General features: G+C 39.4%; 1 protein-coding gene across 1 annotated transcript; it reads right to left on the bottom strand.

Annotated features, from left to right (window-relative positions):
• Positions 1-1,019: 1,019 nt before the first annotated feature.
• Positions 1,020-15,349, bottom strand: ntf3 (neurotrophin 3). The gene is made up of 2 exons (XM_057324823.1): positions 15,217-15,349; positions 1,020-5,126 (listed from the first exon to the last, which is right to left on the bottom strand). The coding sequence occupies exons 1-2, from the start codon at positions 15,232-15,234 to the stop codon at positions 4,350-4,352; spliced, it is 795 nt and encodes a 264-aa protein (XP_057180806.1). The 5' UTR covers positions 15,235-15,349; the 3' UTR covers positions 1,020-4,349.
• Between the last annotated feature and the right edge of the window lie 12,320 nt (positions 15,350-27,669).

Here is a 27,669-nt window from a genome sequence, read left to right as displayed (position 1 = left end):
AAAGTAAAAAAGCTGTATTTTTTTACAAACAATTTTATGTTTAAATGAAAAAGCAAGACTGCTTAGTGAAGAAAATATTTAGAACTTTCTGGCTTTCATTTTAATAAATTAGAGCCCAAAGTTAATGTAATAAACCACAACTGTTTTTGCTCTGCTGTGACACTTGTGTGAATTTTAGGGGTACTAACTTCGAAAATCCACTTAAAATTAACATTTACAAACATTTATTTCTGAGAAGAACGCAAGCCTCTTGGTTAGTTAATTTCCATTTTTTAATGCTATCCATAGGCTATATTTCAAGTGTGGCTTAAAGGACCAGTTCACCCCCCAAAACAATCTTTCAGATTTACTCACCCTCTTGTCATTTCAAACCAGTATGACCTTTTTTAATCTGCAGAACACAAAGATAGTTTGAGGAATGTTGGTAACCAAACAACATTGGCCTCCATTGACTTCCATTGCATGAACACAAACTACTGAGACATTTCTCAAAATATCTTCTTTTGTGTTCCACTGAAGAGTCATATACAGATTCAGAATAACACGAAGGTGAATAAAGGATGCAGAATTTTTATTTTTAGGTGAACTGTCCCTTTAAGAGTACAAATACAAATACTGTGACCCATACGTTACTGTCACAATATCAACTGATATGGACATGTAAACAATTTGAATTAGTTGTCCTTATTTCACCTCATTTAATGTTTCTTTCACCAGTGATTTTTCATGATCTCAGAACGAGTCTTTGTGCTTAAGAACAAACCACAAGAGTATTAAATCCTAATCATCTCCCAGAGCTATTTTCTTCCCGTGGACGCTGTACTGTATTTATGCTCCTGCGGTAAGTTCTTGAAGATCCTTGGTATTTCAAGTGCACCCATCAATGTTTATCTGATAAGATAAGATGCTGTGAAAGTGGACTAAACTTTCTGACTCCTTCTTGATTGAAAAGCCACTCCTAACAATATTCCCATGCACGCTATATATTTCTATTCCCAAAAGGACATAATCCGTAAGAAAACATTACAAAAACAACTTTATTCAGACAATTCTCACACAGGCCTTTGCATTAAAGATGCAGGTCAGATAAACAGTGCTTCTTCAAGTATCAGCACGAGAAAAATAGACATTTCCAGAGACCATTATCAGATAAATTATTCTCTCAACAAAAAGTACAAACAATGAGATATGGGTACAGCCAAAATAAACTACTTCACTAAACAATGACAACCGAATGAACGGCTCTTTGCTCCTTTACGAAACTCGGGGGTTTACCAGAGAAGAATTCTCATGTCTGAATGTTAAGAAGTCCTTAAAATAAAGTTTGGTGTGTTTTTGGCACAGTTTCCTTCTCAGTATAGAGACAGCATCCATTAAGCAATGGCCGGTGGTCCATTCTAAGACGGGTTCCAGTGGTTTTCAGCAGCAAGTATGCAGGGCACACCACAAAGACATGGGAATGTTTTAGTGAACAAAGTGAACAGAATCCAGTGTACAGTTGAAGTGTTGAACAGAAAGGCAATGCTTTTGGTGCCATTCTGAGTCATATACTTGGTAATGGGGAATGCATTGACTTTGTGTTGAGCTTTTCTCTTGTTTCTCCAAGGAAGGATAAAAATAAAAAAGCAAGAACAAGCCAACTGAAATGTCGGATATAGAATAGGTTTGTTGCATCCTCAGATCACAAAACTTTCATTTGTGCTTTTCTGTTAGTCGATAACCCTTTTCCTTTAAAATGCAACGGTCTGTCTGTCGGCAAGCATTAAAGCACAATAAAACATTTTGTTTTATAATAGCAACATTACGGTTTGTGATTGGGAGTTATTAAAGCTTTATGTTCTGTCTGGCCGTCTAGACGACATTCTGGCTTGGCACTTCATTCAATGCTGTAATGGGTTTGAACAATATTCCTCTAGTCGTATATTCTGATCTGTACATGACCAATTCTGCATCCTTGAAGTTTTCTTTGGGTTGCATTTGATGCTTTTTGGGGACACTTCAGAGATGACCTGGGATTAAACATCACAGAGGTGAGTCTTGACAAAAGCCAAGCCAAATGGCTTTTGAAATTCAGTTCTTCATATTACTGCTAATGTAACCTTAATTGTGTCAATTCATTATTTTTTTTTATTTTTATTTTTTTTCTATTTTATGTTAAAAGAGAAATGTATGTTGAACTCTAGTTTAATGTTCAGCTAAAAAGCTATTTTGTGCATCTGCCCCTTTAAGGCAGCGAGGGCTCTTGGGAAAAAGAAGAGCGAGAGGGAGTCGAGTTTGGGTTGAGTTAGGTGGCTGTTGTGCCAATGCCGATGATTCCTAAAAGTGAAATAAAGAACGTAAATCTACCCGGTGTAACCCGTGTTTCATTTGTATTATCCACGCTTTGTCTTTCCTAACACCTCTCACATTTTTGTTCACAAACGTGTTGTCTTGGGTATGTAATGTTTATTGTATAGTGATTCAAAACAATAAAGGTTTTCCAATTCTATTTGGTTAGCTATGTTAACCATTACAGGTATGTGCTCTATATGCATATTTATTTTTTAAGACATTGACGCATGGTCTTGCCGGTGAACAGTGAGAAATGATGGCAAGTGTTCTCATACCTGCAGTCCACAGGCAAAATCTCCTAAAATGAGTCTGACACGAGGGAAACCCTCTTAAGGAGGAGATTACATGTAGAAATCCCAGCTCTGCACGTATGTACATGGATTTAAACAGCTTTCCCTCTGTGAAAGACTACGGTGTCATTAGCAGTGGCCCGTTTTGTAGTCCCATTGTTTACGTGATGCTCTTGTTTGATGGTTTCACTTTTATTTTTTGTTGTAAAGTTATAGTATTGAAAAGAGGCTGGTCCGACCGGAATGTGCAGAAAGCTTATAGCTGGTGGGTGGTCAGTTTGGTCTCTGGTGGGGTGTGACAAGTGGGTGGAGTCTGTTTATTTCTTTTTTAAGTTCGTTTTTTAAGGCTAATAAGCAGCACAACGGTAACGAGAGACCATGTGGGCGATGGGATCGTTAAACTCTTATGTATTCATGTTTGGCTTCGTCCACTTGCATTTCTAGGCCGTAATACCACTAAATCAAATCATTGCTGCTATGTTAGCATGTGTCCGACACGGTAAAGGTGACAGCATGCTGTGGCCTGTTTATATACACCTATGATTGGTGTTTTGTGAACCAGAAAGCCAACATTTCACTTGCGTCCTTAAAACGCTCCAAAAGCCATGAGTATACTATGTGTGTATCCCTTAGTATGCTTAAGTCTACCTAATAAAGTTTAGTATACTTAATGAACTTAACTTAATGTGAGTGTAGTTTATGTAAATACTAGTACTAGTATACCTGTAAGTGTAAGTACATAAAAGTAGACTGAAGGTATACTAGCGATAGGTATACTATAATAGCAACTTCTTTTTGTAAGGGATACCATTGAAAATAAAACACTGCCCAGCCCCACAAGATCTTATATTGTGAAACACTAAGGCCCGGTTTCACAGACAAGGCTTAAGGCTATTACCAGACTAAAATGAATGTGTGACCTGTCTTAACTCAATATAACTTGCCCAGAAATATCTTAAAATATGTTAGTGCCATTGTTTTGTCTCAAGATGCACACCAGTAATGTGTTCTTCTAAGGCATTTTTATAAAGGCGACATAAATATCTTAATTCAACTAAAGCATAGTCCTGGCTTAAGCTAAGCCGTGTCTGTGAAACCGGGCCTAAACCATACTTTATATTACTTCTTGGTCCATATATTTCGTGACTAATCTTTCAGTGATGCCAAGCGGTTTGTGAGGTACATTTAATTTTTGTCTGCTCATGAGTCACTAACATCATGTTTTCAAAGTGATAGAAAAATATATATATTTCTTAGGTATTTCATGCAGTTTTGATACATATTTACTGTATGTTTGCATACAAATACGGCAACATCTAGACTGTCAATTGTTTCCCCAGACATGAATGAGAACTGGCAGCACGTCTCAGTAGAAAAACTGGTTTTGATGAACAATACTGAAGTTGATATTGAGCGATTTGTGTTTGATTTGTTTTCCATTGCAACTGTTCCCAAGATCCAGGTCTAGTGTCCTCTGATACTTGAACAAGGCACATATTCACCACGCAGCACTCCTCAATGGCATTGCATGTTATTAAAAGTCTTTCTGTGTCTTTTTTTAAAGATTTTCCTCTGCAGATGACTTATAAATAAATAAGTATATTTATACATTATACACAGTCATGTATAAACTATATGCATTCCATATAACTTAAATAATTTATATATTTACAGCCCCCAGGGAAAAATATAAAGCGGAGAGGTTGCGCAATATACTGCAGGGGTTTTTTACGTCCTGCGATGTTTGCGCGAGAGCGCGCAGACGCACGAAGTGTCTATACGTATCCAGCGCCAGCCCATCCCACTTTTGGACTGAGTGAGGGCGCGCACGTAACTCTGCGTCGTTTTGCACTCAGAGTTCCAGTGCTTGTCGTCGATGCCCCGGCAGCCGCCCTTGTAGGGCTTGGTGCTCCGGCAGGTTGTTTCGAAAAAGTACTGCTTGACAGGTGTCCCTCCTTGATTGATGGTACTCGTAAGGGTGAGCGGATTTCCGTGAATGTCCATGGCTGTGGTCCGATCTGTCACCCATTGGCTCTGGCTGTCACAAACCGAATACTCCCCTCTGTAGCTCTTGTGCTGGATGTAACGCTTTTGGCGCGTCTTATTGGTGCCGCTGGTGTCCTGGTTGCTGACGAAGTCATCCGTGAGGTAGAGCGGCGGGGGCTGGAGAGGTGGTCGGTCGCTCAGCAGCACGCGCGGAGAGTTGTATCGCTTGTGCTGACGTAGCAGTTCTATAGTGATGTCCGTCACAGGTTGGTATATGGCTGAGCTGAATTTCTCCTCCAAGTCTGTGCTGGAGGTGGTGGGTGGATGTGAATCCGGGGCTCCCTCGTCCTGCTTTTGTCGGCTGCGGCTGATGTCGGCCTGCAGTAGCTTTATAATCAACGTGTTGATGGGATCCTGCGTGGGCCGCTGCTTGTCCATCGTGGAGGCCGAGATACCATAGAGGTACGCGAGGAACATCACGTACAGCAGGATGGACATCACTAGATTCACCTGTAAGATCTGTGGAGGAGGAGGAGATACACTTCGGTAAGACTGTGCCAAACAAGAAATAATTCACATGAAGCTTAATCATAAACTTACTCTCATGTCACCCGTATGTCTTATGCAGAACACCAAAGAAGATATTTTGAAGAACGATGGTACCCAAACAACACTGGTCCCCATTGACTGGCATTATATGGACAAAAACCACAGAGACATTTCTCAAAATATCTTCTTTTGTGTTCCACAGAGCAAAGTCTAAACTAAGACTGATAACATTCTGAGTGACATTAAACTAAAGAAATCAGTGCAGAGTTCACCAGAGCTATTCTAATGATGAGACAGATGAGATGCTGCAGACGCTCGGGACTTATTCTACAGCTGCTACATCAAACACTACATTTGTCAGGAGATTTGGGGAAAACGCTGGTGGCTAATGAAAATAAATATCCTCTATGCTCCCTGACCTGCCTTGAATGTTCCTATATCACTTAAAAACCACATGCCTCACACTGTAAAAGCCACACTTCATTTCCTTAAGGTTTAGGGGGTATGAGTAGGGTGGATAAAAATATCATGTCGTTACATAAATGATTGTTTTGAGATTAGACTTTGGTGACGAAAATGAATACAAAGCATCCATGTTCTGTAAAAATCTATTGGAAGTAGTTCACCTGAATTTTATTGAAAAGCATTCGTCACTGCTGTCAAAACAATATGTTATGTCTGTTTGTCCATGAAACTTAGTCGTACAAACTTTGTTTCACAAACTCTACAAATGTTTCAGTTTATCTGCAGATGAGACATCGGACAGGACGAATGTACGCGGGTGTGAATGTGACCTCCGGCGCTCTGGAGAGATGGTTAATCGCTCTGGCCTCATTATTGGTCTATAAACACTGTTAATTTCACTTTTTGGCAGGGATGATGCTGGCGAGATGACTGCAATTACAGCTTCAAAAAATAGGGCCAATGCGACAAAGTCACCTTACAGGCACTGCTGTGGAAAATGACTCGACAGTACTTTTATTGCCTTTTTTAATGGCCCTGCAGCAGCTGTCAGGGGTTCACAAACCAACGTGCGATACTGGTAAATTAAACTGATTCAGAAAATTAAGATTTAAGAAATTGATAAGAAGAAAAGTGTTATGACAGAGGGGGTAAGGGGTGCACGAGTAAAATCAGTCAAATAAACGAATAAAATTCTCAGCAAGTGAACCAATGACCAGTAATATGTAGACAGAAATTTGAATAAAACACTTTATAAGCATTTGGATAAAATAACAATAAAAAACTAAACAGATTTATGGGTTTAGCAAAGTCAACTGTTTTCCAACAGAAACAAAGGATCAACAAATTATATTAACACATAAAACTGCAGTCAATGCATGTTTGTGTATGTATATTTTTTGTTTTTCTATGCATTTGTGCATACATTCTTAAAAATAAAGGTGCTGCAGCTGCACGATGCACTAGTAGAAACTTTTTTGTCTAAATGATTCCATAAAGAACCTTTCCACATGCCTCTACCTTTCTGTTTCACAAAAGGTTCTTTGTGACCAAAAAGCTTCTTCAGATTATAAAAAGGTAAGAGCATTTTTTTTTCTTGCTTTTCCATGTTGATGTAAGTCGACTAGACAGCCCATGAGAATGTATGTGTATTGATTACAGATTGTTTGTAATGTTTATACGCTCTTGCAATGAACTACGTCTCTCTGTAACATTCCCATGTACGCTTAAATTAAAAACAGCAAACCTCTTCCTCTACACTTTCGTGCTGAAGTCTTCAGTGGTAGTACTGATTTGCATCTCACACCTCATAAAAATCGTATACAAAAGATACGAGAATATGCATCAATCTGCTCCCATATAAACTCATTCAGGTGAGTGCAGCGTGGAAACTTACTTGAAACTCTAGACCAGATAATCTTTTTCATCCTCTTAAGTGCGATCAAATGCTTGGCTATGTTTGATTATGTCCTGTAAGCTTTTAAAGAGGTTTCTCTTCATTAAGCTTCAAAAATTACCCATAATGAGCAACTCGGTCACATTAAAGTCTTCTTTTGCAACATGATTTATGGCGCAACCAAACGGTCTGATAGGAATGCACGCTCTTGAATCTCTTTCGACCATGTTTGAGGAGATAATCCTCTACCATCCTCTTAACTGCTCTACAATACTTAGCTGCATTTCTTTATGTACCGCAAACATCACCAGACCTTTTGGATGCACTAATGCGATCCATGGCTAAACAAAACGCAATTTAGGGCTTCATCCGTTCAAAAACTCACTTGAAAACAAAAACTGGGATGTGTTTCTTTATGTGCCGTGTGCTGTCACGTTAAGTAAATGCAGGAAGTTGTGGTCTCGCAGGAGCACAGATGTGCATAAGTGTCTTTGTCTGGAAGAACAGCAGCACAAACTGCTCGTCTTGGGGAAGGTGCCAGAAAAGAGGCTCTGGAAGGGGAGACGGCGGTGAAGGATTTTTCTGTTATCTTCTAATATCACAAATGCTAGTTAAGCAGCGAGCCAAAGCCACTCACTCATCAAACCGTTTCGCCGCTGCAGCTGGGCTGGATTACAGTCGACTCAAAATAGCTTACACTTCTGTTTAATGTAAAGCTCCATGTTAAATGGTCATCAGGTGAACTGTATAATTCTTTTGACAACAGCGAAAGTAGTTTCTCATCATCAACCATTACCAACAAAACCACTAAACCAAACCCGCATGCTGTTGTTTCATCTGTGAAACACAAAAAGAAAGTTTTTATGCAGGTCTTTTTCATACGCCGGTTCAAAATGACCATGTTAAGTAAAAAAACACAATAAAGCACCATATAAGACTTGTGTATTTCATTCCAGGCCTTTTGAAGTCATCCAATGGTTTCGCAAATGACCAAAATTAGTAACTAAAGTACTAACTGATAATCATCTTGAAAGATCAAAAAATGTAAATCATGTCCATATTTAGGTTTCAAAAATTGTTATTTTAAAAAATGTGCTAAAAGAATGAGATAAAAGAAATGTTTTTGTTTTTGAAAGTTTTATTGTGTTCCATGAGTAAATAACAGCATATGGATTAAATGAGAGACTCCAAAAGTAAAATGATTTTGTTTCCTTCTGTGAATAGTGCCAATGAACTTGTGGTTTGTTTTCTAAGGACACATGGTAATGGTTAATGCATAATTACATACAAACATTATACAATAAAATGTTTTTATATTGTTGCAAAATTACACAGGATATTTGTGGTCTCTAGGGTTACTCTCTCATCACGGTAACCATATTACATGGCATAAATAAAAACCCAAACTCACAACTGACCTCTGTAAATCCTTTCATCCACTCTAATGTTATTTTTAACACTCAAACAGTACATAATGCATTTTGCTTGTTATTGATGAAACATCCACATTTGGCACAGCATCCAAATGACTGCAATAGGCCCATCTGCGGTATAAATACCCTCTGTGATCGAAACGATTGCTGGTAATCTGTCTGACCCAAATTCAAAATAGTGCTTGGCTGGTGAATGACTGTGACCATTTCACTGGCGGCGGTTCCGCAAACAACATCGTAGCAAGACCTCACCAGGCTGTTTTAAGGGCCTGGTCAGCTAATGGACTCCGGGTTGCTTTATTTGAAGTGCCCGAATTTGTTGATGCCCTAATCCATTTAAATTGGGTCAGAATATGGAGGGGCTGTGTACATCGAACGATCACAAAATGGCAAGAGCAGAAGACTTTTTCACCTGCAAAACACAATGACTGGCTATTGGGTTCCAATGTGGATGTCAGACGTTTGTTTTCTAATGCCGCTAGCCATCTTAGCACCATGTTCGATACATCTTAAATGACTTTGAGCTATAAAAGTTATGTAAAGAACAACACACAAGATATTTTGGGCTGTCACATATATGTCAGGTTGTGGCGGAATTGAGAAAGGCTCTAGGAGTGGACTGATCCTCTTCAGATCAGAGGGATATTATTCTTACTTCCCCCTGGGACCTGTTTATTCTAAAACCACTGCTCCTCGGCACCACCGAGCCATAGAGGACGAGGCGAGGAATAGAAACCCAACAACCTCCCTAACTAAATGTTTTCTGGTTTGTGACGAACACAGAAGAGCATTGTTAGGTGCATGGTAAGTAAATTACCCCAGAAATGAACCGCTTTCGGACAGCAAGAAATTCCTTTCACTTCTACAGAACTGACTCTCACACCATTGCAATCAGTTTGATCTAAGTGATGACGATTTACTGATAAAGTGGAGGTTTTATATAACAAGTCTTGTGATAGCAGTATGAGTATGAGTATGAGCCTTTGGGCCATCTTTCTGCCATTGGTAAACTAAAATGCTGGCTTTACGCAGGACACATGCCAATGTTTTATAATGACATAATAGCAAACTACATGAAAGAGTAGATCACTTTTAGTGAAGTCTTATTTCAGGACACAGGAGCATTAGACGTCAAAATCTGGTGCTTGATCTCCTTTAACTGGTTTAGGCCACTCACTCGCTATGCACCTTGGCATTAATCCCCAGAAACAGTTTCCTTCGATGAGATGCAATGGGTGTAAGTTGCATACGTCTGGCCTGTTTAATACAAGTTACTACTCAGTTTGCGCCTGAACAATAGCATGTTCATGTACAACAGGTGCTAATCCCTCACAGCGCTGTGTCAGTGTCCTCGGCACCGAGGCCTCTTCACCACCTACGCACATCATCTACAGTAAGATTGAGCAAGGAGGCTTAAAACCCCCTGAGCTTTTAACTCTTAGAGGATTGCTTTGAGATTAGCAACGGCCTTCACACCACACACTGCCCGTTTAACACATTGTTCAGCCCCACACGCTGTGGGTATACGCTTGCGTTTCACCCTCAACATGCGTGCACACATCCGTTGCATGAATTGATAGTTTGACATATTTACTCAAAATATTTGGCAGTGTCAGTTTACGCTGTTAGAGATATTTTGCATGATCATATCAGAATGAATCAGTCTGAACTGAGACTGTCTGGAATGTGCGGCAGGACGCATCAAAGTTTACTGGTAAGGGGAGATAAGTTGCTCATTCCTGGGGGTCTTTTTATCTGTCAGACGGCCTCTGTAATCTCGAGAGAAGCATTAGACCTCGGGCATATGCAAGAGCCATGTGTTCAACTAAAGAAGAGCAATCTACAGTCAATCATTGCCCTTAGCAATGTACTAAATACATATTTACAGCAGCAAAAAAAATTAAATGACCACTCTAAAATAATTTTATGCTTTTCTGAATTTAAGTGTTTATGTTAAATTATCATTTTGTTTCATTCTGTGAATTAGAGAAAAAAAATTCCCAAATGAAAATGTAGTTTTTGTATTTGCAAAAATTTGCAGAAATTTGAAACAAGACAAACTGGCCAAAAAAAGATTGATTCAAGGTTTGCAGATCAAAGTTTATATTCTTTTTTAAACAACACTATACTAATGTTTTTTACAAGTATTTTAGGATCAGTTAAAAACGAATACATGATGGATAAGCCTGATTTATTTCACAACTTTTATGCGTCTTTTTTTTATGCACTCTCAGTCTTTCACATTGCTGTTGGGTGACTCTGTCATTCCTGAGTTTAATATATTAAATATATACTGTATATATCTCCACCGTTTAGAGAGAGAGAGAGAGAGAGGGGGGGGGGGGGGCTATTGAATGTTCTTAAACTATCTGAATGTCTTTACATATAAAACATCATTGTCCAAAATGTCATGCAGTTCATCCTACCATCAAACCGGAAGACCGAACATATTTTCTGTGCTCCTAAAGAGCGAGCCAAGTTGATGCCAGTGAAAGAAATCCACCCAGGCTTTTCAAAGAAGAGAGTCTAAATCCTAATGCTGTCAAATTGCCTCCAGATTTATCCTTAAAAGAGGGAATAGACCCCCTTATCTGGACCCTTTCCATCTCTGACCAACAACATACACCAACTTCCATCTGTTATACTCGCACATCTTTATACTCGGAGAGAAGATGGATGTACAGTCATATGAAGGTGTAAGACGTAACCGGCAGTGTCCGAACATTCATCATGAGCAAATAGGGGCTTGTATGCGATTTTTCTATATAACATTTTTGCATATTATGTTCTGTAGATAACATTTCAGCTGCAATAGTTTACTTGTAGGCCTAAATGACCATTAACCTCCTAAAAGTGCTGGGTTGTTTCAACCCATGGTTGGGTAAATATGAACATTTTCAAAGTTCATTTTCAAATTTAGATCAAAGCTTGATTGGGTTTGTCTGTATTTGACCCAACCATGGGTTGAAACCACAGTATGTATTTTTTCCACAAGTTTATAACCAGGGAGGATTGAATGCTATCTTATTTTGAATTTCAGCCGGATTCAAATGGAAATGCTCCAAACTCGATACATAACAAAGAAGACCTTGTAAACAGATCGATCCCATCACAGGTGACCTCCAGTTAAAGATGTGTATGTTAACACGGCCCACAGCCTCGTGCCTGTGTCATTCACCAAATGTGTTGTGTTCAGTATGGGACGCATCACAGCTGTTTGGGCTTCCTGGCAGCTGGAGTCAACGCCTCCCTTAATACAGTTCCTTCAGTCACCGTGTGTTTCTGCTAAGTTCTGAACATGTTATATATTCTTTGACAAGCGTAATTTAATACAACAACACCCCCAACTGTCCTACAAAAGCTCAGAAGTTGTTGGTCTTTAAAATCCATTACAAGCCCAGCATGGCCTAAAATCTTTCAAATAGATCTAACTGTAAGAGTCATGTGAAGCATAGAGGAATAATCTGTACATTACATTCTTTGTAAGCTATTTCCTTTAACTGTAACAAGCAAAAACTCACATCTTTTTTTAGCATGTAAGACTTTATATCATAAGTAATTTTTTCTTGATTTAAAAATGTTAATATTTGTACTGGAAACAAAACAAAAATGCTTAAAATAAGAATTTCTTTTTTTCCAGTGGAAACATTTTTCAAAGCGACATACAGTATCCACGCCCTACCGTTACGAAAATGTATTATTTGTAATTTTCTGCAAATAAATTAAATAAAACCTTTTACAGCTTCAAAACAATAACATCATGGTTAATTTTAGGCTAATTGGATTTTTTTTTTAATGCTTTTAAATAAATTCATTATAAAGTTCAATACGCAGACATGCTTGCCAAGTGTTGAAAGAGCAGTTGTGTAAGTCAGGTACTGTTTCTTCATTACGTTTTCAGAATATTAGCTTGAGGTATTGAAATGATTAGTGTCCAGACTGCCTTTTATAGACAAACAAACATGAAGAGAGAACAGTTGGAGTCTTTTGAAAGAACCGTGCCAAACACAGCCGTTAGTGTAATTAACACATCTTGGAGTTTGTAACATGATCAAGTTAGATGGTTGTTTTCATGTAAACTGATAGATGGGGCTTTGGCAGTCGACAGCAACACTGTCAAGCAAACAAATTACAAACGTTCAGTCATTGACCACTCACATGCATTAATGTGTCTACCCTAGATTCTTGTTAGATACATCTCAAACGATTTAATATATAAAGACGCTTGAAACAGATGGGTTAAATGATGTATTCTGGGCATGTTGAGGCATACTTGAAAAATGAAGAGAAACTATAGGTTGGATACACTTGTAACTCATCAAATGAGTACATTTAAATATTTCAGTAATATGTTATATGCAGACAGCAACCACTAAAAATGCAGAATATTTCTGATACAAATAATCATTTATTCCATTCAATGTTATAGTTATGAGTTATAGACCTAATTGTGGTTTGTCTGCAAAAAATGAGGGCAGAAATAAGAACAGAAAAATAGCAATATAAAGGAGCATTCAACCTTTTTAGCATTTCTTTTGTATGGCACTTTTTGCAAAAGTTGCAAGACAAATCCTTATTAATAAATGTTCACTATGGATAAATGCCAACATGTGAATGTAAGGGGTTCTACATTGGATTCTTGAACTTTCCAATTGACAAGGTAATACTAAAAAACTGTAAAACCAAATTCTGCTAGCCTCCCTTGTCAAAACAGCACCTGTTATTTTAACCACTTGGCAAACCGCAACATTTCACCATTTTTATATAATCAGACTTCCCAGCATGCCACGCTTCCTTACCAGTGGATTGAATTGTGCTGATATGATATCGCATGGCTAAACGTGACAGAAGAACTGAAATGCTTTCACAAAAACTATGCTCCATATTGGTTCACATTAGGTTTTGTAGGTGTGCATCTTAAGAATATTAAATGTTGTGGGTGAAATTAAGAGTTACCAAGAAAAGCTGTGTTTCTTTGGCCGTAACCCTGCTAAATCGTGTGTTTAGGCCCGGCTGCCATCTGTCACTTACATTACAGAAAGCTTCTTGTACACGTTAATATAGTAAAAATATAATTTAATTCATTAATGATGAGTGATTCAGGTCATGTTTAGGCTACCTATGTGTTTAACTTGACATACATTTGGTAATGAGAGGATGCTAGAGCACCATATATGGTCACAGTTGTACATTTCCCACAGTGACCAAAAAAGACTGAGATAAATTTTGGTTTTAAGTGACCCGTGATAAAGTTGATGAGACCCCTTAATAGGGCTTGTATTTCCAGCCAACATATATCTGCTGTTTCTATGAGTCTTATTGTACTTTGACAGAGACAGTTTAATACAGCTGTCACCCAAAATTTACCCTTGCAGACTTCAGGCCTCCTATGCCAATGCACATTAACCCGCGTTGGCGCACAGGAGCACATGGACAGATGCAGAATTTGTGCATCAAAGCAGCAATAACCGAGATGAAATCACATCAAGTGAATTGATTATCCTGTTAGTGGACTAAACAGCTATTGTGTGCGATCTGTGCAATGTCTCCGTCAGGGCCTGATCTAACATGTATTCTGATCAAATAAACTGACTTGGTCTGAATTTGAGAAGATTGCAGAATTAGAAAGTGTAGCTAAAGAAATTTTAGCTCCCTTAACTCTTTCACATATACTATTATTTTGAACACTTCATTTAATTAAGTTGTCGACTAGACTTCTTAAGAGAATAGAGAACATCCTCTGCCTTTAAAAGGTTCCCCACAGTCATGTATTTCTTTTGAGACATTCACCAGTGTATCTCAATTGTGAATTAACCCTTTAGTCTATTTGTCTTTGTCAGATCCTATTTGACAGACGCTTGTTCCACAAGCATGTCTGCACAAGACGTCCCTACGCACACACAGCAGGGAAACACAAGCAGAAGCAGACTAGAGATGAGAGAGCCGTATAATACACAAAACATGCCTGCAACTTCCAGATGAGTTGGAAGAGCAACAACAAATACATTTTGAATTAATAGAAAAACTCAAAGGGATTAAACTCTCCAACACAGATTTATGTGGATTAGCTATTTTAGGGATTGTCTGCCTATCTCAGCCAGCGTTGGAATGTTTTTGGAAAACAGATACAAATAAAATAGTTAATATAAAAGTTTCAAAGTGGTAAATGTAATTTAATTCAGTTTCATTTAATTCAGTTTCAACTTTATGTTGGTCTGTTGAATTATTTGGATCTTTTTAAATTAGTAAGACTACATGTGCACTCACAACATGTGGTACAAAAATCGATGTGTAGTTGTCTGTAGAACCGATATGGAAAAGTTAAAGTTAGGCAAAAGTTCTAGACAGTTAGATTATAGACTATAGTTAGTAGGACATAAAGCAAATAAAGGCTGTTGGAAGAGAAAGGAGAGTTGTCTTGGCAATCTATTGTTTTGTGCATAAAAGAGAGGAGCATTCAGTGAAAGGTAAGAACTGAATTTGCCCGTACTGGTTTTCAAGTCAGCCCGGGGCGCATAGCAGTTCGCATTCTTCCCAAATACACACAGAGAGTTTCAGTGACACAAACAAGTTAACACCAAAACTCTGTTTTACACAGTGTTCCAACTGAAGTCCACGTATTGTAAGAAAAAACCGAGCCACTTTTCAATGATAAAGAGCGCGGAAAATGCACTGGAGATCAAGCGCTAACGCGCAACGGTGCCAAAAGCCCTCCTGATTCCCACCAAACCATACATGGAAGAAACAAGTCTAAAAGACAAACACATACCGTAATAAAGGTAACCATAGCATCGGTGAGTAAATATTCAGCAGTGCCGACATGAAGGTGATGAATTTATGACGAATCCTTTCTGAAAGTTTCCAAATAGAACGCGCGCAGTGCGTGCCGAAAGGCTTTACTGGCGAGCAGAGCGCACAGATCTCTCTCTCTCTCTCTCTCTCTCTCTCTCTCTCTCTCTCTCTCTCTCTTTATCGCAACAAGCGTAATCTTCTACTCTCCTCTACACATCGAGCATGGACAGATGGCTTTTATGGGGTTTCTGTGCTTAGTCCAAAGCGATGCTGTTCTCTCTTTATTCAAATACAACGCACTGGTAACATTTCAAAAACTTTTTACTTTTTTATTTAAAACATAACCAACTATTGTTACTTTATATATTATTCTTGATTATTAAAGTACATGTAAACGTTGATTATGTAATATTGATTATGTATAGGCCTATTTATATGTGTATTTATATGTTGATCACGTGGACACGTTGTTTATAACAATAAAGATTTAACGAAAGTTATTCAACATCTAAACCGTTTTTTGTTCAAACAACAAAGCAACAAAGAAGTAACTTATTTTTTAGGACTTATTTCTATGTTCCTTTAAAAATATTAACCATTGTTACTTTAACAAAACCATGGTTAATTTGTGGTGTACTATAGTATCTACACAGTAACCGTCTTAGTAAAAATCATGGTTCGTTTTTGAAAAGCTTTGTGTCATACAAAAGAAGCTTTAGAAAGTACAAGAACATTGTGTATTTGTCATGTAGCCTACTCTGCAGAATTGCTGTAAAGTTCATAAAACCTAGGCATGTTTTAGCTCTAAGGCACTCAACGTCTTTACTTCAAACTGATTGTTATAAAGACATCCTCATATTTATGCAAAGCATGCAGACAGAATGGGAAAGGGTTTTCTAATGGGCAGGGCAGGTGTGACGGGAAACACACATCAGCCTCTATAATCCTCCTTTTTTGCTGTTAGTCACTGAAGCTTTCTGTCATTTTACTTAATAACATTGCATTGTTGACAAACATAAATCAAACCAGTATCTGACTGGTGCATGTCTCTTAGCAACAAACATATGACAGTCATGTTGGTCCTCATGAGGCGGTCCATACATGGCACACATTTTAAATATTTCTGTGAAAAAGTCGATGGAAAGCAATGGAAACTGTTCAAGTTTGCCTGCCTGTCACAATGTTTTATTTTAAGATTTGAATGCTGCTTTTGCCAAAAAATATATCTGTTTCAGCAGCAGTATATCCCAGTGGACATGTGGCAGTCCCGTACTTTTATTTGCTCTTAAAACATCACAGACTACTAACCCAATCCACATTCCACATTGAAACCAGCAAGTAAAATACTGCAGAGAGATTGCATGCCTCCTAATACACTGATGTAAAGTTAATGTGGAATTAATTTATTTAACTATTACAGTTTACTCAAGCACAAACAACTCAATGCACTTACAGTATGGAAGAATCTGAAAATGTAAACCGTAAACACAGGATGCTGATGACAACAAACACGTGTACAAACCACACCACATGCTGATGCTAACTATCCCAAGGTTACGGGTTCGATTCCCAAGCAACATACTTTATTTACTGTAAACCTTCATTCACTCCATTCACTTTAGCATGTCTGAGGGAGAAAAATATGTTTGGGTTAGAATCAAGGTTAAAAAAGTTGTCATGTGATGGACAAGGAATGGGTCAGATTCACAAACATTCCATATTTCATCATCACATTCACAGTTGCTCAGCAATAAAAGCAGAAAGGATGTTGATAATGATGATACATTTCCATTCTGTAATCACAAGCAGCGGGACCACAGCTGTGCTCGAACAGGCCGGCTGCCATTGTTTAGTTCCACATCACAACAACTGTGTACTGGCTGAGCGGACACGCTGCTCTGTTGAGAATCATGTTTCATTGTGCACCATCGGTCATGTGATGGACTGCTGAAATTCTGTTGGACAACGTCAAACGCTTAATAAACGGATCATTTTTGGTGAATTAAAATGAGAGTTTTTTATAATACTCCTTCGTGTGCATGCCATGAGTCTGGAACTACAAAACTGCGAGTGAATCGGGTCCTCAGGTTGGGCCAGGTGTGTGTGTGTGTGTGTGTGTTTTGTGAGAGAGGAATGCAGGGCACACCTTACCTGCATACACTTTGGGTAATGTTAACCTCAGCATACATAACTGCTCTTGCTTTTGAAATAATGTCACACAAAAAAATCACAATAGAATGGTAACAATGCAGGCACCTGGGGTTGGTTAAAGGAGTTCCCCGTTTAAGTGTCTGCTTTTTTATTTCTTTTAATGATGGGGAACCTGTTGAGTAGTCCACACAGTTCATCTGCCCGCTGACAGTTCGCAAACCAAGTATATCAAAACAGCGTTTTAAGATGATTGTATGTGAAGCGTCTTTATGTTGTCGCTGAGTTATACATAAACCAAATATTGATATATTTCATTTCAAAGCGTGATGGTCTGTTTGCACTGCGTTTATTTGTGTGTACTGCACTCCACGAGAGGTTTTAGGTATTACATGGATGAGTAATGGTGAATTATGCGTTAAATGCTGGATTTCATCATGCATGAGCTTTACCTTCGCTGAAAGATTTCTGTAAAGCCGTTACGTAACATGTCTTCACTCACACGAGGACTTCACAGCTGTATACACGAAATATAAACGATAGTCAGCTATGTTGACAAATGCTTTGACAGACGCTACTGACCATCAGCGCAGATGGTCTTCGAGTGATCCTATACAATGGTGTGTGTTGTTTAGCTGTCCAGTTTAGGCATTGTTAAAGTCACCTGTGTCTCTCTTAGAGTTCCTCCTTTCTCTTGATAGATGTCTCCCACCTGGACCGTTGGGCCCCGGGGCCGTCAGGGCGTTGATCTCTGCCCCGTGTCGCAGTAAGCCATGGATACAGAGGAAGGTGAGAAAGACGTATCGTGGAGAGGGAATGAACACGGTAGGTGAAAGCATCGCTGTCCATGCAGCAGATCGAGTTTCTGGCCCGGCCGATTACAACCGTCACCCCAACCAACCCCAGCCGTACATGTCAACACACATACACGAAACCAGCGAGGCTAAATACACAAGCTGTGAAAAAGCAACTGGAAATGAATGTGAGCGAGAGGATTTTGATAGAAAATGTGCTGAAACGTGTCACGTTCGTGTTTAAACAGCGTCCTAGTGCACCTCGGCCGTGGAAATGTTCCTGCCCCGCCACATTTATTTACTTTGTTCTCACATTAAGGCGTTCACTGGTGGTCTTTCCTCCCCTCTCCCTGACTCATTTCCTGTGGAAGTGTTGAGTCTTTTCCTCGCCGCGTCTCTTCCCTTGGGTCCAGACCGGCCCGCACTGCCTCTCCTCCCTTTCACGCTCTCAAGCATCGCTGCTTTGTCAACTCTCTTTGCAACTCGCTTTGTATTTTAAGCGTTTCTCTTCAGATGGACTGAACACCGCAGAGTTCACGCGAGCACCAGGGAGTTCTCGGAGACCCGACGCCGGGTCCGAACCGCCAGGGGGTTGGGACGTGCCCGTCGCTGCAGACAGGGCCTCTCTTGTGCTCTTTGTCCGCCCGGAGAAAGAGACGAATCACACGGTGCAGACCGCTGACCTGAAAAGCAAGGCAGAGAGTGCAGAGTAACTCAAGGCCCGGGTTCAGCTTACCTGCCGGGCCGCTGTGAGAGGAGAATGGAGTGCTCTCTCCACGGGGTTAGATTGCCCATTGAGATAAGAGCCAAATACCATACAAGAGTTGTTAAGCAATACTGCTACAACACAAGAGACAGATAACACACAGCGGTCAGAGCCCGGTGGGAAATGTTAGCTTACAGAGTTAAGCGGTACTGAAATTGCATCAAGTCTGTGAGAGGGGGTTTCCAGATTGGCTCTGTCAAATGAGTCTTATTGTTACACCGCTAAAGTGCCATGTCTGAACATAAATGCCATACACTATAGACACTTCATATAATATTTCAAAGTCAGTGAGCAAAAATGAAAAAACGAAGAATATCTACATAGCAAATAAAGCAAACATTGACTATCCGCTATTCATATTTCGTTGATCTTATCGTTTTTGACTACAGGAACTCTTGGCTCGTCGGTAAGCTGTGCTCATTTGCCGTGTGTCATTTATTGCCAAGTATTCCAAAACTCAGCTGAGCTTCTGTTTACACTCTGAACACAACAACAAACGTACATGCTTTTTAATATATATTTAACAATATTTTCTTTTCTTTATACATACAAAAAGGAAACTGCCATCTTCACTTACTGTTCAAAGATATTATTGAAGATGTATGATAAATTGTGTGTGTGCTTGGAGTGTAAACCGAAGCTCAGATTTGAGGAAAAAATTGGTTATGTATACGCAAAAAATGATAGACATGTACAGTATAACCAATAATAAAAAAAGAAGTTTGTGCTTCAAAGGACATTTATTCAACCTGATGACTTTCTTTCTTCTACAGAAAACAAAAGGTGCTGTCGTGCATCAAAAATATCTGATGCTCTCTGAGCGAGTAAACCCAACCAAAATCCTCCGTAAGGTTTTGCTTCCTGTCCAAGAGTAATTTAATCAGTTTGTAGAAAATATTGTGGTGGTCACCTTGGCAGCGATGTCATTAAGAAACTCGATGAATTGTGTTGTTTTCAATTTATGCAACACTGATAATCTGACACGGGTGAACCAGAGGCCATTGGTTTAGGAGAGTTCATCCCGCTCGCCGGATATATGCTAACAGACAGCGAGATTAGCAGGTGCTCTGATGTTTGTGATGATGAAAGTCTGGAGTGCGTGTACGTGTGTGTCGGTTGCAGTGTCACACATGATGGGCAAGTGGGTTTTTACCTGGACTTGACAGTCAAGAGCAATTTTATGAAACGTAAGCCCAGGATCAAAGCTAGGTGTTGAAAACGACCCCCATCCTCACCAAACCGCCACACTGGGTCTTCTGCATAGCCTCAAGTTTCCCTTCAGATCAAAGTTTCCCTCTCTCTTGTAGCCACGTTTAGCATGCATCAGGGTTGTATTTCATGTCTTCTTTGCCCTCTGGTGTTTGGATGGATCACAACCTGCCCACATTTTACATGGAGTTGACTGAAATACCAAGTGACTAATGATTAACCTCGTGATCAGATGTGGCCGAGGCATGCTAACTACTCAAAGGTGATCTTACGACAGGAGCATGTGTTTAAGGAGACCTGCATATGCGGCTGCTCCTCGGGACATGGGTGGCATACACTGTTGTGTTTGGCTGCGAGCAACAAAGCGGATCTTATCTAAACATTTCTTTCTTATTTCATCATTCGCAACTGTATCTGGTTTTGCTCCGTTGAATTTTAAACAGAGAAGTGAAGAGGGAGATTTGTCTGTCCTTCACGTAGATAATCTTGTTTTTCATTTACGGACACTTAGCCCCACAGATAATTGTTATTTTAGATCTTCGGCTGAAGGTTTATTTCAACACCCGTGTTAAGGAATGTCATCCGACAGGCATGTTTCATTTTACCTGCACCTACTACCAAAACTTACTGAAGTGCTGACAGAGAGTTTTTCTTTTACGTGAATGGTTTTGTCTAATAAAACGGTGGTGTCTTTTCTGCTCGCAGATGACTGATAATCCAGAGGACAGAGATAAGAGGGCTTGTCAGAGTTCGAGTGACAGCGGTGACATCACGATTGATGGGTTGACTCAGAGGTTAAAGCTCCTCGCCTCTGATTTTGATATTGTCAGTGTGCGACACTGGGAAACTGCGTCATCTTCTCATTCTCTGTCTGTCTTTAATAACATTAGAGGTCATTGTGGTAATGTTCTTTTGGGAGATACAAAAGAGACCTGATCCATACACCTTTCTGGGTATAATGATAAGATCATTTGCGATTGTATTCATCATTGCTATTGGGAGCAGGACAGGAGCTGCTCGAAAGGTTTTCCAAACATGATTATCTATAAAACAGCATTTCCTATAGATGACATTGAGCACTCAGTGGGAGTGAAAGATAAGTGTGATTTCACACAATATGAGCGGCTGACCTCAGATGTGTGTAAGAGATGGTGAATAAGGTTGACAGAATTAGCCAAAAGAAAGATGTTATTGCTCAGAGGTTGCTCTTTGATATCTCAGAGTTCTTACTTGTTTCATTACAAGTTCGATTTATTCTTAGATGTGTCTGCTAATATGGTTTAGGAACAAAAAGATATGAGACAGTTGTTAAAATAGGCTACATGAAGTATGGAGGTGTAAAATGAATGTAGGCCTAAATAGTAGAGGTAAAATGGATTTGTATATATTTGATGAGAAATGTTTGCATTCATTTTTAGATCTTCAATAATATTGACTTTTGATTCCAGACATGACAAATCTGAGCTCAGTTTGACACAATGTTGAGATCTCTTTTGAAACACATTTGTGAGATTTCTGCCTCTTTATCTCAGGAGACATATCTGAGACACAGGAAACTTCAGCAAAACTTTCCATTTGCTCTCCATTTAACCTTATTGATGTCTAAGAGAAATAACTGAGACACACACATGCACGCACCACGCACATTTGGATATTGCCATCTTTGTGGGGACCTTTTGTCCCCATACCGTAGGGTTTACCCTTCCCACACATACACACACACACACACGCACACACACACACACACACACACACACACACACACACACACACACACACACACGACGTCCAAGTGGACTGACCCATTGAAGCCACCTGTAGTCCATTTGTCCTTGTGTGTTCCCGATTCTCACGGTCCAACCCCTTCCCGAGTGACGTCAATGAATGAATGAGACAGTTCTTCTGTGGATCACTCCCTTCTGCAAGCCCGTTACTTTTATAATTGTTTGACAGTAGGTGCACCATCATTAAGTCAGGGTGGGTTGAGGTTATGTAACTGCTTTTGCAAACTTGTTAGACCACATAATGGTCAGCATTGTGTTATGGGCACCAAAATATCATTGTACCTTAATCCTTATAAAATGTCAACCATAGTTTCCACTACTACTGCGAAACAAATATTTTTATATAAGATCTTATTTACTCATTAGAAGAAACCTTCAGATTTGTCATGTTATTGCAGTTTTTCTTCTGATTTTCTGTCTTTATTTCTTTTAACAGATTTCCTAAAAAGAAAGTATTCAGTAATGTCAATATCAATAATGTCCTTTACTGACTTCAAGCCCTAAACATTTGGACGTAAGTGTCTCTAGTTCAATAAGTGGAATTCATTTCATAATTTCATTAAAACCTCAAAAGTTTATCAGTTCCTAATATCCTTCAATACATTAGAATCAAGCACAATTTGTCCCCTAATGTCTGACCGGCAATCCACCGCATTTGTTAGAGTGAATGAGACAGACAAGATGTGAAAAAAACTTTGGCAGTCTGATTTCTAAAAGGAGTTTTTTATCTTTTCCCTGAAATTTAATGGCCTAGTCTAAACACCTCTGCAGACGGTGAGTGTTGATGTTTCGGTTACTACAGCTTGATTAAATCTAATGTGATTTCAGAGTTTAATTTCACCGGCTCCTGTTGAACCCGCTGTGGTCCCGGTGCTGTCATCATTAAGACATTTTACCAAACTGTCCAGAGACATATTTGAGCCGCCCCTCTCGCTTTTGCTTATTTAACAAAGAGTACGGACTTATGTGGGTGCAGTGTATGTTACTTTATGTAAATATTACCTCGATGCTTTAGTTTAACAGCTAAAGAATGTTTATAGTCATACCGTAAATGCACTCAAGAAAAAACTATGTTAACCACAAAATTTGCATGTTGTAGTGTTTTTGTATGTACGGGCATGTCTGTGTGCATCAACAGAGAAAGCAGATTTGAACATGTTGCAATTATAAGCTGGATTCATTTCCACGTTTCCAATCTGATTTGATGTTTTTGGAATGCGTACCACATTTTTCCTCCTTCCAAAGTTTACATAAATCACCTAATATTAAATGCAAACACTATTTCTGAAATGAAATAACGCACATGCACAAACTTGTTTTTTTACTTTATAACTAGAGAACCCTCTTGGTGATGGTTGGGGTTTCATAAAGGTTCATGAGATGTTCTACGTTTGACACTGTTTTGGCTGCGTGAGATATTTAGAGCATATTAAAATGCATGTGTGTGCATGTGTGAATGCGTGTGCATATTTGTGCTTTAGCGGTATGCTTTCTGCCCTCTTCCAGCTGTCAAACTTTAAATTGTAGTGTGAGAAATTGAGCCCTGAGGAGCACAGTACAAGTTCTGAGAAACCAACAGGACATGTTAGAAATGTACTAACAAATGCTGGTCATTCTGAACCAGAATGATGGAGATTGTACACATTTATCAAACGTCTGACACGGCGAACACGTTATTTACCTGTATGTGTTTGGATTACAGTCATTTTCGCTTCATAGGTCACAACTTCCTTCAGATTTGAATTATGCAATGTTAACATGTCAGTTTTTTCTCTTATGCAGACGGGTAATCAATATCTTTATATGCCAGCACATTTTGTACTCCGCGGTAACCACACACTGCTTTCAGTTTACCCTCATTTAATCTCCATTACCGGCATGGTCAGGAATTCTCCACCTCAACATCCGAGAGTCTGAACAAGGGCAGTGGAAACCCACTCCAACAGTTCTCCGCCGTATTACTTACATTATTTGCATTTGATTATGGAAGATTCTCACAGCAGTTCAATGAGTGATCACTGATGTGTACCTGAGCAACCAAAGAGCAGGAACCAAGAGAACAGGTATCATTGTTCACCTCCACAGACAGAAGTGCCTCTTCTATGTGTGTGTGTGCGTGTGCGTGCGTGTGCGTGTGCGTGCGTGCGTGTGTGTGTGTGTGTGCGTGTGTGTGTGTGTTGGCGCGGTTACCTGGATCTTTCCTCTGAAGACATCTAAAGGGCAAAGCTGAGCGCTACAAAGACGAATGTGAGGTTGTGATGTCTAGGCAACAGGAAAGTGTTTGGAAACATTCAGCCTTCCCCATGCTTTAGGTCATAGTGTACATTACAGTTGCAGTTCGAGACATGCACACGGGAAGGTGATTCAGGTTAACTACAAAACATGTGAACCCGAGGTTTCCCCCACGGCTCACATCATGCTGTCAGTAGGCATTACCACTGTGACGATTTTGCAGCTGTGACTCATACATTGCTGATTTTCCAGCCTGGACTTGTTGGAGAGCTCCTGTGGTCGACAGAAAGGGGATATTATTGTAATGACCTCCAGAAAGAGAAATTTGCACTTTTGCAAGGTGTAATCTACGGTCAGACATTCATTTTCACAAAATACACCCAGACGGAGTGATCGGGACCCAAATGCAAAGTGGACTGGACGTAATTCTGCTGACTTGGACAGTTGATTATTGAGTTACACAGTCATTTTTCAAAAATGCAAATGCCTTTTTGCAGAGACTATATACTGTACATGTGTGTTTTTAAATATGTAATGATTTCTGCTGTGAAAAACAAGTTGTGGCTCGCCTGTCAGGTGTAATATTTCATTTTTCAGGTGGAGAGAAGATAACGTTTAAATCTCACATGCCGTGATTGTTTGTTTTTATTTAGAGACGTCACAGTATTCTGTTTGAGGCACTTACGGAAAGTTATTTTTGGCATTATTTATGGTTACAGAGAGTATTTAAACGTGTTTGCATTTTGCGCCTGGAGAACCCACTGTTTTGAGATAAAATGAAGAGCAAATGAAATCTTTTGCTTGGAAATAAAATTGAAATATACCCAAATCCAGATTGTTTTACCTCTACAGTCTACATTCATTTCACACCTCCATACTCTTCATGTTTTTGAACAATTGTTGCATTTGTTTCTGTTTTGATTTCTCCTAAGCGATTTTTGGAGAAACATGTGAGAATAAGTTCAAACTTCACTGAAACACAAATGAGAACGCCATCCCCTGAGCTATGAAAGATAAAAAAATAGCAATAAATAGTGTCCTAAGAAAAAATGTAATGTTGGGAAGAAAACCAAATTAAAAAAGCCAATGTGAAGCCATCTATATGTGTTTGTGTGCCAGTGGTTACATGTTCGCACAACGTGAGGCTAAAAGGCCCAAATATACAGGTTTACAGGTAGGACGTGTGATTGCCTGATTTTGTTTCTGTCTGGCGACACATAAACATTCGACTATGTGCAGCGTTGAACCCATTTTAAGAGCAGGGCATTGTTTCCCTAAAGAGTTCTGGATCCTCCCTTAGCTTCAGATTTGACTTGCTTTGTGTCGCTAAGCACACGGGACAAAATTCACAATGAAACCATTAATCAAACACAAAGTTTGCATTCGTTCCCATGCTGTTTATGGGCCCGTGGGGACAAACTGCCAATTGTAATAACTATTTTAGAAGGATCCACTTTTCAGTGTACAAATCACCTGACCTTTTAATGACTGATTTTGATCATACTATTAAATTTCCATTCGCTGAACGCTTGGTTAACGCGTTTAATGCATATTTGACCTTTTCTGCAGGTGATGATTCACCGAGGGAACACGTCCTCTTGATTATAGTTATTACCTGAGAGAACAACCTTGTCTGCTCTTGCTCGCTCTTTAGGTTGACATGCTGTGATTGCGGCTGTGTTGCTGAGTGACAAGTAACCTGTCGAAGAGTAAAATTAATGAACAATGTCAGGGAAAATATACTGAACTTTGCAAATGCATCTTTAATGTAGAGCTTTCACTCTGCCTGTACACACACACACACACGCACACACACACAAGCCTCCACTTCCTCACAGAGTAATTCAGCCGGAAATTCAGGGGAAGTGTGATTACGGCCCGTCGTGCTCGCATGGATTAAAAAATGTAGATTATGCCACCGTCACGCAGGCACAGGGAGAGGGGACGTCGTGCATGTAGTCCCACTTCTGTACGGGCGAGCAGGGATAAATCATCTGTGTCTAAATCAACTGGATTGAGGGATTACTGTGACCATCACTCGGGCGGTTAATTAGAGAGGAACGGAAGCGTCTCTCTCTGAATAAAGACATTACAGGGTTACTGGGTGGGACGGGAAGGACAGGAACTTTACATAAATGGGAATAAATGAGTTGTATTCTGCATTCTGGCACACTTGCACAAATGTAAAATGTGTTTACATTTTTTCTTATTCGATATGTTTTGCTAGTTTGTAATAAAAAACAGAAATACACAGCGGGGTCCAAAAGACTGAGAGCATGTTGAAAAATTAAGAAATTAAAATCTAATTTGAAATTGTAAATAAACTGTATGTTTTAGTGTTCTGAAGCATTGAGAAAAATAAAGAAACACATTTGTGACATTGACTACGTTAACTTCTTTGGTACAACAGGTCAGATTTCCTGATTTCCATTGAAGTTTATCAGGTTTTGCACAGACTTGTGACTTTAATGCCAGTTGGTTTGAGTGCAAGCTGCCAAGCAAAAGGAGGGACAAAATACTAAGAAATTCAATTGGAAGTTCATGTTAAGCTTTAAAGCAGGACCTAGACGAAAAGAAAAACAAGCTCCTTTAACCTTGTCATTCGTAGGTGAATTTTATACTTGTCATCTTTGCTACATGAGACAAATAGGCGGCTGGGGAAATCAGACATGAAGCAGAACTCGGCCCCTTGCCAGTCCCAACAGAAACGTCTGTCCGGTCGATCACCACACTAAAATCAGACCATCCCAGGATCCCTCGGGAAATCTGCATCCAACATTTTCTCACAAGGGCGCAGCGATGCATAAATCCTGCACGAATGACACTTGGGGGTTTGTCTGGGTCTTTTGGGGAGATTAAATACTGAGCTAATCGGGTTTTAAAGGCCTGTCATGTGTCTTTGGGTCTGAGATAGGAGGATGGGGTCAAGATGAACTATTAATGGAAACTTTAAACGTGCCAGTCTGTGCAATGGCAAAATATTTTGTAATGTGGGCCGGTAATGTGTTTTATAGATTAATAGTCTCACGGAATTAAGGAGGTGCTTGTTAAATGCCACTAGGAGAAGACTCACTCAATAAAGTGTCAGCGCTGTGATGATAGCCTAATGATGACAAACATCTGATATGTTGGTGTGAAATCTGACATCCTGTGTTTATAATTCAAATGACTTTCCCCATTCCTAATTTTTATTGCCCTTTTTGTTTAATCTGTCCCAGTTCATCTTGGCAAAGAGAAAAACGTTTGTAAAAAGTGTAATAAAAATGAGTTATGTTATAATGCTATATGTTATAATTATGTTCTTACTAGATGTATAAGATGTACAGTGTATTCCAACTTCACAAGTGTTCTCCCCAAGGACAAATAACATTTTAAACGAGGACAACAGCGACCTCAAGTGAAAGCATAATGTATAACGTATAAATAGAAAGAATGGCACGTGATAACACTTCAACTCGCCATCCAAGCCAATTGCTAAGTTGGAGTTACTTATAATG

Source organism: Triplophysa rosa, linkage group LG24 (assembly GCF_024868665.1).
Source record: "Triplophysa rosa linkage group LG24, Trosa_1v2, whole genome shotgun sequence".
Lineage (NCBI taxonomy): Eukaryota > Metazoa > Chordata > Actinopteri > Cypriniformes > Nemacheilidae > Triplophysa > Triplophysa rosa.
The sequence above is the reverse complement of the archived record's forward strand: the minus strand, read 5'-3'. Positions and strand labels throughout refer to the sequence as shown.